The sequence below is a fragment of the Pelophylax lessonae genome (genome assembly GCF_965119305.1).
Source record: "Pelophylax lessonae genome assembly, chromosome: 7".
NCBI classification, from domain to species: domain Eukaryota; kingdom Metazoa; phylum Chordata; class Amphibia; order Anura; family Ranidae; genus Pelophylax; species Pelophylax lessonae.
This window is the reverse complement of record NC_138774.1, coordinates 56,218,300-56,235,416: the sequence shown is the minus strand read 5'-3', so window position 1 is coordinate 56,235,416 and position 17,117 is coordinate 56,218,300. Positions and strand designations below refer to the sequence as shown.

The 17,117-nt window shown below is 46.4% G+C and overlaps 1 protein-coding gene across 3 annotated transcripts in view; it reads left to right on the top strand.

The window, feature by feature from the left end:
* Nucleotides 1-17,117, top strand: part of MAP3K10 (mitogen-activated protein kinase kinase kinase 10) — a 145,376-nt gene that overhangs the window by 116,398 nt on the left and 11,861 nt on the right. For all 3 annotated transcript variants that reach the window (XM_082263621.1, XM_082263620.1, XM_082263622.1), the window contains one exon: nt 11,518-11,630. In XM_082263621.1, the coding sequence (XP_082119747.1) occupies nt 11,518-11,630 (113 nt within the window). The remainder of the gene's footprint in view (nt 1-11,517; nt 11,631-17,117) is intronic.

The window sequence follows — 17,117 nt, the reverse complement described above, 5'->3', positions numbered from 1 at the left end:
CTCTCTCTCTCTGCCTCAGCAAATCAGTTATTTTCTGTCTAGTTAGGAGTAAGGACCTAGATACCTTGCTGGGATCTTCGGTCCTGGCAAGATTTTTTTCTTAAAAAGATTTTTTAGACAGCTTTTTTTCTCCAGTGTTCCTGTGAGATCTTCAAGCAAGAAAGCTGAACTGGGTGACTGGCTGGATGTTGAGATCCGGTGGTCACCCCAGTTCAGCCTACGAGCGCGTGCAGGCCATAGCTCCGTGCTGGGTCGGCCGAGACAAAGTCCCATTAAGGGACTGACCCCGCGAGTTAAACGTCTCGCTGAAACGCCAAAGACCATGAATCACGGCGTCCGTATTGGTCGACAGCCCTCCCGCCCCGGTGGAGAGGGGTACTGTCAGGAGCTGGTGCCCGCCTGGTTCCGGTATGGTGAGTAGTATGTTCCCCCTTTTCCCCCTGACGGGTCTTGTGGTGAACGCGGGCCCCTCTCTGTATGGTAAGATAGAGTCCCCCTCTATCCTATAACATGGCACAGATCCCCCTACTTTGAGTGTGATTTTATGTGCAAAAAGCCAGGAGGCTTGGTTTGGGAGCTAACAATCTAATTGTATACATGTTTAAAAGATTGTAATCAGTGGCAGTCTGGGAATCTTACTGTGATAAGAATAAGGTACCTACCAGTCAGAAGCCACGGACATGTAGACTGCCTTCCTAGTCAAATCTCCAGCTATAGCAGGCCTTCCGAACGGCCATGAGGTCCGCCAGGGCCGGTACCGCCAACCACGCCAAAAATCCCCATGCAGAGATAGTGTTGTGTGCCCTGCAGCACACCGCTATTCGGTACAGGCCGCCGCCATTTTTTTTGCTGGATTGCACGAGCCGCCATTTTGGCGTAGCCTCGTGTCTCCAGCATGGGGGCGGCCATGTTTGAGGTGATCCAAACACCTCGTGGAGCTAGGGGAGGCGCCGGAAGGCGTGCAGAGGGGCGGAGCCGCCTCCTTTCTTCCTGGGCAGCCAGCCAAAAGACTTCCTGTTTGTCAAGACAGCGCTGTAACCTGTTGCAGTTAAACTCTGAGCATCAAGTGGTGAGCCTGGGGGTCTATCTCTCTCTCTCTCTCTCTCTCGATCGATAGGGATCCCTAGCAGGTAACACTAAGGGGCTTTTGTGGCGCTGGGGGTCTGTGGAAAAAAAAAAAAAAAAAGTTTTTTATTTTTGAATTATATTATCCGGGAAGTTACTGGAATAATCATGGACCCTGCCACACAAATTCCCCCACCTGTTTCCCTCGAGGGGGCCACGGGACCCGCCGGTGCACAGAGTGTAGAGGCATTTACAGCAATTTTGGAGTCTATGGTGGCTCGGGTGGAGGCGGCCTGTCAGGGACGAGGGTCAAGGAAGCGACCCCCGCCTACCCCTATATTATCTGACACCTCTGACTCAGATTCAGAGATGGTCACTGCAGTTGCAGGTCCCTCTACAAGGGCTGTTACCTCAGGTAAAGCTCCCTCAGACAGTGAGGAGGACGTTTCTTCTCCCGCTATAATTCAGGAAGAAGCATTGGTGGACGCACTAGTTGTGGCAGTGCAGGAAACCTTAAAACTTGAGGTTTTACCGGCAGAAGCAACTGATACAGAGATTCCTTTTGGTACTAACAAGCCCATCAAAACGGTGAAGGTTTTTCCTGTACCCAAGTGTTTTGGTAATAAGATTAAAGGAGAATGGGAGCATTCTAAACGTACCTTTACTATTTCCAAGCGTATTGCTAGACGCTATCCGTTTGAGGAATCCATCATTAAGAAATGGACGGTACCACCAGTGGTGGATCCACCTATTTCCAGGCTGAATAAAGCCACGGTTATCCCAGTGGAGGACACTTCGTCCTTTAAGGATCCGGTGGATCGAAAGATGGAAGCAGAGTCCCGCACCATCTTCTCTCTGATAGGGTCAGCATTTAGACCAGTAATTGTTATTGGTCTAGTTTCCCAGACACTTACGGAATGGGCGAGATTGGTACGCCAAGACCTTAGGGGAAAAGATATTCCCCAGGTAACATCTGTTTTAATGGAACAGATTATACAAGGGCTACAGTTTATCTGTGACGCAGCCTTGGACACTACTCCCCTATTAGGGCATGCATCTATGTCAGCGGTAATCCTCAGACGTGTGCTGTGGTTAAAATGCTGGTCAGCTGACCTAGGTTCCAAAAAGACCTTGACGAATCTCCCCTTTCAGGGGAATCGTCTATTTGGGGCCACCCTAGATGAAATCATTAAGGATGCCACTGGGGGCAAGAGCACTTTTTTGCCACAGGCTGCTAAAGCTAAGGGACCTCGCAACAAGCGAGGACCTTTCTTTACCGCCCATAAAGGGTTCGCACGCCCGGCTGGAACAAGCGGGAAAGGCAAGACTCCTCCAGGAGGGTTCAAGAAAGGCTGGTCGGACAAACAGAGGACCAACTCAGCCAAACCCGAAGCAAAGGAGTACACAGCCTGAAGGTGCGCCCCCACCCGGTTTGAGGGTGGGGGGACGTTTTCACCGGTATTCAGGACATTAGATCGAGCATCAACTACTACTACCGGTGCGATTCTTCCCTTCCAACATTTAAGTACTACAGGGAGCGGTAGTCACCGTTCCCTGAATAGATCTTTTCCTTTACCTTTTCCTAAGATTAGTCTCAATTCCCCACAGGAACCGGATCTGGTTGACCAGACAGGCCAAGAAGCCTCTAGCCGGGTGACTTCGGTCCCTGAGGTTCAACCAGAAAAGATCACCCTTCCTGATAGCAATCAGGTATCTGATAAATGTGTGGGAACAGAAAACGACCAGACTTTCTCGGATGGTCGGGGCCAGATAGCTCTAGGGACGCCTGGTTCAGATCCAGTCAGCACCAGTGGTCCTAGAAATTCTAGGCTGGCCTCGTCAAGCCGGCCTGGCCGACTTGGACAGGCTAGTCGCAGACGTTCCGTGGGAACTTCGTCTCAGGGAGTGTCTGTGGTCTCAAGGACCAATTTACCATTGTGCTTTACAGTCGCTGGTTTTAATGGCCTGGCCATTGAGACCCAAGTACTGAAGGACAGAGGTTTGTCAGCTTCAGTCATTCCTACCCTTATTAAAGCAAGGAAAGCGACTTCCAGCAAGGTCTATTATCACACATGGAAGACTTATATTGCGTGGTGCGAATCTTTAGGATTTCCTCCACGTACCTATTCGGTGACTCGAATATTGGCTTTTTTGCAACAAGGGGTTGAGCAGAAGCTAGCTTTGAGCACCATCAAGGGTCAAGTTTCAGCATTAGCAATCTTCTTTCAGAAACCTTTAGCTACCAAGTCCTTGGTGCGGAATTTCATCCAGGGGGTGCGGCACCTGGCTCCACCAGTCCGCGCGCCCTTACCGCCCTGGGATCTTAATTTAGTTTTGTCGGTTCTACAGAAACCTCCCTTTGAAAACATCAGGGAGATTCCCTTGTTTACTTTATCCCAGAAGGTGGCCTTCTTGGTGGCTATCACTTCTGCTCGCAGGGTGTCAGAACTGGCTGCATTATCATGCCAGTCCCCATACCTAGTGATTCATAGGGATAAGGTAGTACTTCATCCTAAGCCATCCTTTCTTCCTAAGGTGGTTTCAGAATTTCATCTGAATGAAGATATTGTACTACCTTCCTTGTGTCCTCAGCCCAAGCATCATCGGGAACATGCGTTGCATTCCTTGGATGTGGTTCGGGCAATCAGAGTATACCTGAAAGCTACGGAATCATTCCGTAAGACGGATTCACTTTTTGTGATCACGGATGGCCCCAGAAAGGGTTTGCCTGCACCTGCCGCGACCATTGCCAAATGGATTAGACAGACGGTGGTACAGGCTTATTCTATTAAGGGTCAGAGTCCTCCGTTCCCTGTTAGGGCGCACTCCACTCGAGCGCTCAGTACTTCCTGGGCCTTTCGCCATCAGGCGTCAGTGGTCCAGGTATGTAAGGCGGCCACCTGGTCGTCGGTACATACCTTTACAAAATTCTATAAAATTGATGTGACGGCATCGGCGGATGCCTCATTTGGCCGCAAGGTTTTGCAAGCCGCAATTTGAGGAGACCGGTGGTCTACCTCGAGAGTTTTTTTCTGTTTGAAAAATTTCTTTTTTGTTGAGTCTCATCATTAAGGATGAGCATTGTAAACTTCTAGTTGGCACCGGTTGGGCCTTCTAGATTGGGATTTGTTTTCTATTTTCCCACCCCTCATTTGTGATACTGCTCTGGGACGTCCCGAAGGTGCTGTATCACCGAGGACTATGTCTGTCAATGAGCGATAGAGAAAAATTGATTTTTGTAAAATCTTACCGTAAAATCCTTTTCTCTTAGCTTATTGACAGACGTAGTCCCCGCCCCTCTGTTTTGGAGTTGGGTTGGGTTAAAATCTCTAAAGACTGCTTTTTGACATAACTGATTTGCTGAGGCAGAGAGAGAGAGGATATACCCTCTGGGACTGCCCCTAGGGTGTGGCCAGAGCATTTTAATTTCCTGTCTAGTCCTGCTCCTGTGGAGGCAACATAACCCGAAGGTGCTGTATCACCGAGGACTACGTCTGTCAATGAGCTAAGAGAAAAGGATTTTACGGTAAGATTTTACAAAAATCCATTTTTAACACACCTGTTCCCTAGTCACACCTGAGACCTTATAACAGGAATGAGTCACATGACACCAGGGAGGGGAAATGGCTAATTGGGCCCAATTTGGACATTTTCACTTAGGGGAGTACTCACTTTTGTTGCCAGAGGTTTAGACATTAATGGCTGTGTGTTAAGTTATATTGAGGGGACAGCAAATGCACACTGTTATACAAGCTGTACATTCATTACTTTACATTGTAGCAAAGTGTCATTTCTTCAGTGTTGTCACATGGAAAGATATAATAAAATATTTACAAAAATGTGAGGGGTGTACTCACTTTTGTGAGATACTGTACACTGAAACCATATCCTGATTCGTCACCTAAATATACTAATTTCACCTAGAAAATGATTTCATTAGATGTATCAACCAGTTTTGCTCTTTGTTGCTCAGAACATGGCCTAGAAAGGTCCCTGGGATGCTATGACAGCTAACAGAAAAATGTCTGCATCTGCCTTCACACTCCGGAGCATCCCTCCAATTACTGGCTCCCGTTTTAAACCCAGTGTGTCTGGTGTGGGGGTGTGTGTGGCCCCTGTCCAATCCGCTATCACTTCACACGGAGAAAATTGAGCCCTTTTAGGACACGCAGGAAGCAGTGGGAGGTGGGGGGAATTTTTACTCTTTTCACAAACCTGCAGCTGTGGTCGGGTGGAATTGTAATTATGACTTTTACTTGTTCTGCATTCTCTAAGAACGTCCAGGGAGGTAACTATATATACATTCTCTGTAGATGGCCGCAAGAAAGGATGGACTTCATGACTAGATACAAAAAAATACATTTTATGGTCTATACTTGTACTAATAAAATAAACGGAAACCTAAAAGTATACCAAACAATTATCTTATATATATTGTCTTTACTGTTCGGATAATACCTTTTCACGGTGTAATGCAAATTCTCCTACAGCTTAACTTAACCTACCTTTTTCATATGTTCTACCGGTAAAATAATATTTTCTTTGTTTTCTTTTTACTATTTTCCTCTTAACCGTTATCCAGTCTTCGCAAATCTGGCCACTATTTAGAATATTGCTCTATGTGTATGTGTATATGTATAATATATATATACACACACACACACACACACATAATACACTGCTCAAGAAAAATTAAAGGAACACACTTTTTAATCAGACTATAGAATCAAGTCAATTACTCTCCTGGGATATTGATCTGGTCAGTTAAGTAGCAGAGGGGGTTGTTAATCAGTTTCAGCTGCTGTGTTGTTTATAAAATTAACAACAGGTGCACTAGATGGGTAAAAATGAGACAACCTCCAAAACAGGAATGGTTTTAGGCCCCTTTCACACAGGCGGACCGTTCAGATTCGCCTGTCCGTTTTTTTGGCTGATCTGAACGATCCCCCATCTCTATGGGGGATCGGATGTCAGCGGAGACATGTCCGCTGACATCCGATCCGATGCCTCAAATCTGGACGGATGGAAACCCTATTTTCCATCCGTCCTATGGAGGTTGCACAGGCATTCCAACTCCTCCAAGATGGCAAATCAATACGTGTTATTGCCAGAAGGTTTGCTGTGTCTCCCAGTCTCAAAATTGGCATTTGCCATTGAATACCAGAATTGGTAGGTCCGCCACTGGCGCCCTGTGCTTATCACAGATGAGAGCAGGTTCACCCTGAGCACATGTGACAGACGTGAAAGGGTCTGGAGAAGCGGTGGAGAACGTTAAGTTGCAGGTAACATCGTTCAGCATGACTGGTTTGGTGGTGGATCAGTGATGGTCTGGGGAGGCATATCCATGGAGGGACGCCCAGATCTCTACAGGCTAGACAATGGCACCCTGACTGCCATTAGGTATTGGGATGAAATCTTTGGACCCATTGTCAGACCCTATGTTGATGCAGTGGGTCCTGGGTTCCTCCTGGTGCATGACAATGCCCAGCCTCATGTGGCAAGAGTATGCAGCCAGTTTCTGGAGGATGATGGAATTGATACCACTAAATGGCCCTCACACTCGCCTGACCAAAAACCAATAGAACACCTCTGGGACATTATGTTTTGGTCCATCTGATGCCACCAGGTTGCACCTCAATCTGTTCAAGAGCTCAGTGATGCCCTGGTCCAGATCTGGGAGGAAATTCCCCAGGACACCATCCGTTGTTTCATTAGGGGCATTCCCCCATGTTGTCAGGCACGCATACAAGCACGTGGGGGCCATACAAACTACTGAATACCATTTTGAGTTGCTGCAATGAAATTTAAGCAAAATGAACTAGCCCGCTGCATCATTTTTTCACTTTGATTTTCGGGGTGTCTTTGAATTCAGCCCTCTGTAGGGTGATAATTTTCATCAAGCGATATGGGATCCTTTGCTTTCTAACACATTACCAAGTCCATATCAGTATAGATATCCAGCATGATATTTTTCCTCATTGAGTTCTGATGTGTTTTCAAAGTGTTCCTTTAAATATTTTGAGCAGTGTGTGTGTTTGTATGTATGTATGAATATATATAGTATCTCACAAAAGTGAGTACACCCCTCACATTTTTTAGTTACATAGTTAGTGAGGTTGAAAAAAGACATCAGTCCATCCAGTTCAGCCTATGATGCGTGTGTGTGTTTGCTTTTAACCGTACATTGTATACCCCTGTATGTTGTGGTCTTTAAGGTGCTCATCTAATAGTTTTTTGAAACTATCGATGCTCCCTGCTGATACGACTGCTTGTGGAAGAGAATTCCACATCCTTACCGTTCTTACAGTGAAGAACCCCTTACGCACTTTAAGGTTAAACCGCCTTTCCTCTAGTTTTAGTGAGTGGCCACGTGTCTTATTGTATCTCCTTTCTCTGAATAGTTTGTTCCTTATGCTCGGGTCACCAGTACAGTATTTGTACATTGATATCATATCCCCCTCAATCGTCTTTTCTCCAGAGAGAAAAGGTTCAGTGCTTGTAGTCTTTCCTCATAGCTGATGTCCTCCATTCCCCTAATTATTTTTGTTGCCCTTCTCTGGACTTTCTCCAGCATACTCCAGATGTGGCCGGACCAGAGTCTTGTAGAGTGGGAGAGTAATCTCTTTATTTCTGGAGTGAATCCCCTTTTTTATACATCCCAGTATTCTGTTGGCTTTGCTTGCGGCGGCTTGGCATTGCATGCCACTGCCAAGCTTGTTGTCTACCAGTACCCCTTTTCCATCTTAGACTCACCCAGAGGTTCCCCCCCTAGTGAGTAGCTTGCTTTCTGGTTTCTGGCCCCCAAGTGCATTACTTTACATTTATCAACATTAAACCTCATCTGCCATGTAGTTGCCCACCCCGTTATTTTGTTCAGGTCTGCTTGTAAGGTTTCCACATCCTGCATAGAAGATATTGGCATGCTTAATTTAGTATCATCCGCAAATACTGAGATTGTACTAGATATCCCCTCCTCTAGATCATTTATGAACAAATTAAACAGAATTGGTCCCAGGACAGAACCCTGGGGGACCCCACTTTCCACACCCGCCCAATCCGAGTACTCCCCATTAATCACCACCCTCTGTACTCTCCCCTGGAGCCAGTTCTCTATCCAGGTACTCACCTTCTGATCCATACCTACCTTCCTTAGTTTGTACAGTAATCGTTTGTGGGGAACGGTGTCAAAGGCCTTTGCAAAGTCCAGATACACCACATCCACAGGCTTACCTTTATCTAGGTGGCAGCTCACTTCATCGTAGAAGGTTAATAGATTGGTTTGGCAAGAACGATTTTTCATGAATCCATGCTGATTACTACTTATAATACCGTTTTCATTACTAAAGTCTTGTATGTGGTCCCTTAACATCCCCTCCAAAATTTTGCAGACTACAGATGTTAGGCTGACCGGCCTATAGTTACCCGGGATATATCTCGGCCCCTTCTTAAATATTGGTACCACGTTGGCTTTTTTCCAATCAGCTGGCACCATACCTGTCTGTAAACTATCCTTAAAGATCAAGAATAATGGTCTGGCAATCACCTGGCTGAGCTCATTAAGAACCCTCGGGTGCAAGCCATCAGGTCCCGGGGATTTATTTATGTTAAGTTTCTCTAGTTTAGCTCTAAGTCTATCTTCTGTTAACCATGGCGGCACTTCCTGAGGTGTATTATTTAGTTCGGCCTTACAAGCTGGGTTCGTGTAGCCCCCTGATTCTTTTGTGAAGACTGAAGAGAAGAAATTATTTAACACTTCCGCCTTTTCTCTGTCCTCAGTGGCCATATTTCCTTTATCATCTTTTATGGGGCCAATGTGTTCTGGCCTCGCTTTCTCACTGTTTATATACTTAAAGAACTTCTTGGGGTTCTTTTTACTCTCCTCCGATATATGTCTCTCGTGTTCTATTTTAGCCGCCCTGATTTCATCTTTACATTTCTTATTACACTCTTTGTAATGCTTAAATGTTGCCAATGACCCCTCAGTCTTGTATTTTTTGAAGGCCTTTTCTTTAGCACTAATATACATTTTATAAATGTACATTTTGTAAATATTTTATTATATCTTTTCATGTGACAACACTGAAGAAATTACACTTTGCTACAATGTAAAGTAGTGAGTGTACAGCTTCTATAACAGTGTAAATTTTCTGTCCCCTCAAAATAACTCAACACACAGCCATTAATGTCTAAACTGATGGCAACAAAAGTGAGTACACCCCTAAGTGAAAATGTCCAAATTGGGCCCCCAGTGTCAATATTTTGTGTGGCCACCATTTTTTTTCCAGCACTGCCTTAACCCTCTTGAGCATGGAGTTCACCAGAATTTCACAGGTTGCCACTGGAATCCTCTTCCACTCCTCCATGACGACATCACGGAGCTGGTGGATGTTTGAGACCTTTAGAAAAAAAGTAAAAAAATCATTTTTTACTTAAAAAGAAAAAAAAAAAGAAAAAATGTAGAGTGAATACATTTAATTTATTACTCACTCTGAGACTAAAGGCCCGTACACATGATAAAATCAGAAGTAAAATTTCGTCCAGCGAACGATCTGCCGATTTTCGGATCATTCGTATAGAGCTTTCGACAGCCGATTGCGACTTTTTGTACGACAAAAGCTGAATGTGCAGGCCTTAAATGTATTATCGTCCGATTATTGTTTAATCAGTACAGTTTTCGGTCGAAAAAAATCGTAAGAGCAAGACTACGCTTGCTCGGAAGCGAAAGAATACAAAACAATTCAACACATGACATCACTTCTGAAGTGGAATTCTGTCGTACGAGCATTTTTGTATGAAAATAACCTCTTTACTTTCCATATGAGACTAGCATGCAACAAAAAAACGGACAAAAATTTGTCCGATAATCTAATTGAGTATACGAGGCTTTAGGACAATTGAATCAGATGTTGCTTATTTGGTTAAATGCCTAATTGGTTCTTGGTAGACTATTATATAATTGGATTGAAATAAGGTTGTCATTTATATATGTTCCTACCCGAGGAAGGGTGTGAACGATTATAGCCTGAAACTGTTGTAATGGAACATTTTGCCATTTGTATATATGGACTGGCGCTGGACTGTGAGTAAAATGTGACTGAAGCAAAGGTCCATAAAGTGCATAGGAAGCAAATAGTGAAAAAACACTTACATAAGGTGCTGCCAAACTGAACTCAGAATGGCGGCTGGACCTCAGGCATATATACAAGCTAAACGGCCGTTTTGCGCCACGGGCATCATCGGGAGCAGAATGCTCCATAATGTGCCGCATCATCAGGAGCAGTGTGCTCCTGATGATGCCCATTGTGCAAAACCGCCATTGAGCTTGTATATATGCCTGAGGTCCAGCCGCCATTCTGAGTTCAGTTTGGCAGCACCTTATGTAAGTGTTTTTTCACTATTTGCTTCCTATGCGCTTTATGGACCTTTGCTTCAGTCACATTTTACTCACAGTCTAACCGCCAGTCCACTGCATAGTCTTGCGACCTGTTGATGCGAGTCAAGGTCACTTTTTAATTTTGAATATATTTGTTGTTTTTTTAATCTTTGGTACAATAAATACTACACTATGAGTATTTTCTCTTGCGTTTGGTGCTTTATTCTGCCTGGCTCATTGAGAGTCCCCTGATGGCCTCATCATAACTTTTGGGAGATTCATTACATCTAAGGCCCCTTTCACACATGCCTTTCCATTGGCGGACTCCGTTTTTCTCAGCGGGGGATCGATCCGCCAATCCCCCGCTGAGCAGGCGGATGCCAGCTCTGTCTCTGTGCTGTGTGCAGAGACAGAGCTGTCGGGTCCCCACTCTTCTCTATGGGGGAATCGGATGAGAATGGACCGCCTGTCCATTATCTTCCGATCCGAAAAGACGGATGGAAAATAGGGTTTTCATCCGTCCGGATTTGACGGACAGGATCAGATGTCAGCGGACATGTCTCCGCTGACATCTGATGCCCCATAGAGATGCATGGGGCATCCGTTCAGATCCGCCTGAATAACTGACAGGCGCATCTGAATGGTCCGGTCCGCAAGTGTGAAAGGGGCCTTACCATTCAACATTGATAACCAGAGGAAATGCACTAGTAGCTGGAGGCTTTATTACTGTCCTATAATATAGACAGCAATTGGTTCTGATGAGTTTGCATTTCAGCTATAAGGTGAAGGCAAGACATCAGGGGTGACACCTGAGAATATTTTTTGCACTTGGATTTGTTACAATGGATATATTGATCATTATGTGCCGCCCTTTAGTGATATCAGGGGCTGCAATTCAGGCCTCCTTTAGCTCCTACGTTGACAGCCACTGCCTTATACCCTCGCCATTGTTTAGAGGGTGGGGGGGGGGGGGTCTTCCTATGAGTAGGCAACCAGTAAACTAGTAGAATTCTGTGTCCTTATGATATGGTCACCTTCTTCCATCCTGTGCATTAAAGCATTCTTTGTCATCCTCACAGGCTGAAGGCACTTGGAGAAGGCAGCAAGCAGTGGTCTAACAGTGCCCCTAACCTTGGAAAGTCACCTAAACACACACCTATTAGTGTGGGTTTTGCAAGTCTGACAGAAATGGGTAAGATTCAAACACTAAATAAAGAACTGATATCTATTAAACTGGGATAAGGAAAATCTTTATTTAGCCCCCGTTTACATGGGGACGACTTGACCTGTCAAATTGCTTGCCAAATCGCCGCCTATTGCCGGCAACATCACTGCCTGAATCGGTGCGACACTGATTTTGCGGCGCCACAACGATTCCCAAAAGTAGTTCCTTCACTACTTTTGGTGACTTCAGGGCAGTGGCGGACGGTGTGTTGGGGGGCGCAGGGGCGCCGCCCCCTCCCCGTCCATGCGTCCGGCCCCCTAATCTGCATGCACGCCGGACGCATGAAGCTTAATGGGGTTTTTTTTTTTTTTTTAGATCACCTGATTAGAGCCCACACTGCATTGAAGGGGGCACGCACGCTGGTCTCTGCATTGATGGGGGCACGCTGTGGCACTCTGCAATGATTGGGGGCACGCTGTGGCGCTCTGCATTGATTGGGGGGGCATGCTGTGGCACTCTGCATTGATTGGGGGCATGCTGTGGCACTCTGCAATGATTGGGGGGCACGCTGTGGCACTCTGCATTGATTGGGGGCATGCTGTGGCGCTCTGCATTGATTGGGGGCTTGCTGTGGCGCTCTGCATTGATGGGGGCATGCTGTGGCACTCTGCATTGATTGGGGGGATGCTGGGGCACTCTGCATTGATTGGGGGCACCCTGTGGCATTCTGCATTGATGGGGGCATGCTGTGGCACTCTGCATTGATTGGGGGGCATGCTGTGGCACTCTGCATTGATTGGGGGGCACGCTGTGGCACTCTGCATCGATTGGGGGCACGCTGTGACGCTCTGCATTGATTGGGGGCACGCTGTGACGCTCTGCATTGATTGGGGGCACGCTGTCGCATTCTGCATTGATTGGGGGCACGCTGGTCACTCATTTTTCTGTTTGCGCCCCCCAAAAAATTTTGAGCATCAGCCGCCACTGCTTCAGGGGCAGTTTCAATAGACATCTGTGCATGAACCCACACAGATGTCTCTCAAATCGCCCCCGAACCTGCACTGAAATGCCTATTTGAAATTGTGCGAGTACAGCTGAACCCGCACAATTTTAAACCCGCATTTTAGGGCTCTTTCACACATGGAGTCCATTCCCCCATAGAGATGAATGGGGACCTGACAGCTGTGTCTCCGCACACAGCACGGAGAACAGCTGTCATCCTCCTGCTCAGCGGGGGGATTGGCGGATCGATCCCCCGCTGAGAAAAACGGAGTCCGTCCGACGGACTCCATGTGTGAAAGAGCCCTTAGTGTGAACCTAGACTTAAGAAGGGGAATGACTTTATGCAGAACAGGTGCAGTGCGTGAATTTGCCTTATAGTCAGATTAATCTAACAGCTTGCAGTTTCTGTAATAAGTTCTCCCTCTAGTGGTCAGTTTTAGTTTTGCATCTAATTATGTCTAAGTGAGTGAGTGAATTTCAGCCTGGTCCTAATGAACTGATAGAAATCCCATAAGTAGGTAGCACTGTCACCACCCTCCTGCCTGACATAATACAATGGCAAAATTGAAGGAGCTGGATGGAAACTTTACAGCCGAACAGTGGCTACATCCTTTCAGATGCACCTGCTGTTCAGGTACTCTGACAGCCGCTAGCTATCAGAATATAGTAGGAGCAGCAGGAGATTTGTCCATCTGTGCTGTACAGCAAGGGTGGAGAAATAATTATTATTATATAGGATTTTTTATAGCGCCAACAGTTTGCGCAGCACTTACAATGTGAGGGCAGATAGTGCAGTTAAAATACGATATACATACGCATACATGTTTAATTTAATGGACGTCATACAGTCAGCCAAGCACCAGCCAGAATTTGGGATGTTTGGAAGGACCCTGAGGCTGGGAAGGAGCCTAATTTCCTTGGCAGTATGTCTACACAGGTCCTGGATGCTGCAGTCCGGATGCCCCATAATGAGCCCATTGCCATTGACTTGGCCCATGCTCACCATGCAGAATCTCATTCTTTCTTACTGTCCATATTTGTATGCTCTTTCGCTCTACCCTCTATGACCTGCACTTAAAAAGAAATTACATGAGCTTCTGCTTGACGATTTGCATCTTGGCCGGTTCAGGAGGAACTAGCTGAGACTCGAACCGTGTATGGGCAGGCTGATTGAACCCAAGTTGATTGATCAATCAACTTGGGTACAACCAGCCTGTCCGATTTTTTATGCAGTTATTCCCTAGCAAAATTCACTGTGTGTTCACCCTGCTGGGACAGCTCCTCCGCCAAGAGAACACAATGGCTCTGCGGGAAGTATTTTCCCCATCGACACTGACTGCGCAGATGGGGGAATGGACCGATTTTCTTTCCTGCAGCCCATGGTTGCAAGAAAGAAAATCCCACCTTCTATGGCGAGCTTAGACTTTAATGGGTGTGCTGCAAACGGGTGACACACATGAAAAACTCCCCTTCTCCCTTAGAACCTCCCCTTGCGCAGCCCAGGAAACAAACTCCTGAAGCTTGATACAATTGCAAAAATACTTACCGAGTTCTTGGAAATCACCTGGAAATCACTAGGAATACTCTGTGATCAGGTGTGAGTGCAGAGTAAGGCAGGCCATACATGGTTAATTTTCTTTCAGACAGCCAGCAGGTTCAACAAAAGAAAATGAATTGATTCCCCCATCTACACATTTGGCTGGTAAATCCCTCATACTGAGATACTGCATTGTGATAATGGGGAGGCTTCCCAACCATCAGAATGCACTCATCAGCGCCACTGGCTGTAGCCGGCAATACTGATCAAGTAAAAATTTTGCGACAGTATAGAGAGATTGACTTCTGTACAACCAGCTTGTCTATAAATTCTGGTCTCTACTGAACCGGCAGAATATCAATCCATCTATGGCCGGGTTAAGGTGCATGCCAGGAGACTGCTGTTTTTAGTCTTTACTATTTGGTGATAATAAAGGGGATCCTATACTAGTATATTACAGTTAAAATAAGTCAGTGTGTACAAATCCTTCAACTCGAGTTCTAAATGTATGTTTTGCATATTATTCCTTCTTTAATAAAATGAGTATATGAGTGGCGTACCAAAGTGCTGATGATCCATTGTTTCAGTTCCTGTTCCTGCAGTCCGGGGTTTTGCACTTCGCAGGGTGAGCCTTGGGTGACAATACACAGCTAACCACCTATGAGTGTTTTCTGGATGCTTGGCTGCATTGCATTCATTCATTTGGTAGACGACACTGGGAAATGTTAAATTAAATATCCATATGAACCCTATTTTGCATGTTTTTCTATCACCTTAAGTGCCGGTCTGATATGCAAATCACATGCGATGCCTGTGCATTTCAAATTCAGCCATACAGATTCTATGGCTGAATTTGCATCGCATTCGGACCAAAGTCGCACAGGACCCTTTTTTTTGGTCCACACCAGAATCGGATTGCATGGGTGCTCACACCTATGGGATCCGATGCATGTCCGAATTGACAGTTCGCACTGCGATATGTGAACTGATCTGGGGGTGTTGTTAACTCTGTATTGACACCCCCAGCGATTCGCATATGGCAGTGTGAACTGCCTGCAAGTCGAGTGCGATGCGGGAACTCGCAGTGGATTTGCAGGGTTCCTGAATCGTATATGTGTGAACCGGGACTAAAGCTCAACTCCAGGAAATCTGAAAATCTTCCCTTGTAGTGCGCTGAGCCCGCACTGCTAGGGTTTACTGCTCCATTAGTCTAGAGGAGAGGAGAAGCACTTTTACTTACCTAAACCTCTGCTCCCCTGGCTGATGGAACTCCCCCATGCCCTATACCAGTGAGGGCGCACCTTGGCACCCCAGATGTTTTGGAACTACATTTAATGCTCAACTACACTGCATAGTTACATAGTTAGGTTGAAAAAAAAGACACAAGTCCATCTGGCTCAACCAATAAAAAAAAAAAGTGAGTGCATGAGCATCATGGGAAATGTAGTTCCAAAACATCTGGGGTGCCAAGGTTCCCCTTCACTGCCCGATACTGTCCCTTGGCATCATCATGTCCAGTGTGGGGCTATGAACCCTGCAATATACTTGATTGGGGGTCAGCAACCCGTAGATCACGGCCAGGTGACTGGTAGATCGTGGTCTGGGTCTGCTGACCCACCACCCTAGAGCATCAGAGTGCAATGCAGAGGGGCTACTAGTGAAGTTGGAGCTGTAGTAGGGAGCAAGAGTCGCAGAAACCGATCCCTCCTCTGTAGTGCTGGCTCCTGTCCCATACGGAGTAATACCAACTGCACTCCACCTCTTATCCTGACCAGCGGTCTCCAGAGTAGTGCCAGCAACAGGATAGAGATCTTCAGGTCAGTGTGAAGCAATACACTGGGCATAATAATATAGAGCTGTTTTCACACTGATGTGCTGTGGTTTATCCACACTGTGGAGGCAATGCAATGTACCTGCAGCTTTCCTGTGGGTTTGCTGTATTTAGCCATAGACTTCTATTATATCCTGCGGGTTTGGTGTACTTTAAATGCAGGTGTTTTGGTTCGCTTTTTAGAAAGTGTTCCACACCTACAGGAAATAATAGAAATCTTTGGCAAAGCGCTGCTAACCCAGGAAAGTCGCAGATGCACTGCGCTGCACCCACGGTGCAGGTAAACCGCAGCACATCAGGTTGAAAGCAGCCTCAGAACAGTAAGGGTTTATTTACATTTGTAGTTTGGGGGGGTGGTAAAACCTCAGTTGGGATGTGTTTTTACCACCCCCACACCAACCGTACCCGCTTTAGCTGCAGGGGCCAGGGGTATACACATGTTGCAGTCGTAGCAATAATTATACACCCTGTCATGGTTGGTGGCTGTAGCACCTGTCAAGCATGACCCATTAAAGTGAATGAGGGCACTCTGCAAGTGCCCTGCAACCTTGTGCAGTACAGCGAACACGGGGTTAAAGCAGGCAGCGTTGTGTTGCCCTCTCACCACCGGCTTTAACCCCTTGGACCCCTCAGAAGCATGCAGTTGTGAGGTGCTTGCAGAGCGGCCCCATTTGCTTGAATGGGTCGCGATTAGCAGGCAGTAACACCCACCAAAAGCAACAGGGGGCCCTATCCCTGCTGCGGCAGCAGCTAAAGGGGGTAGGGACTGGAGGTGGTAAGATGGTGGTGGTAAAACTGCGACTCAACCGCAGGCTTTTACCACCACCCCAACTTTGTGTGAACAAGCCCTAAGGGTGCCGCTGCCGAATGCAACTAAGGGCTCATTCACATGTGCAGCAGGCACTACTGCTCCTCTAAAAAGCGATCCGAGTGTGTTTGACAGGTGTTCAGATATGTTGCCTCCTCACCACCTGTTTTAAACCCATGATTGCTGTGCAATGCATGCGATTGTGACACAATAGTACAGCAATTAGAAGTTTAAATCAGAAGTGAGGAGGCAACACTGTGCCCGGTGATCTTTGACTTCTCCTATGTTGTTCAGGTCAGTGTTAATTTTGTCGACTAAAACCAACTAAAACGTTTT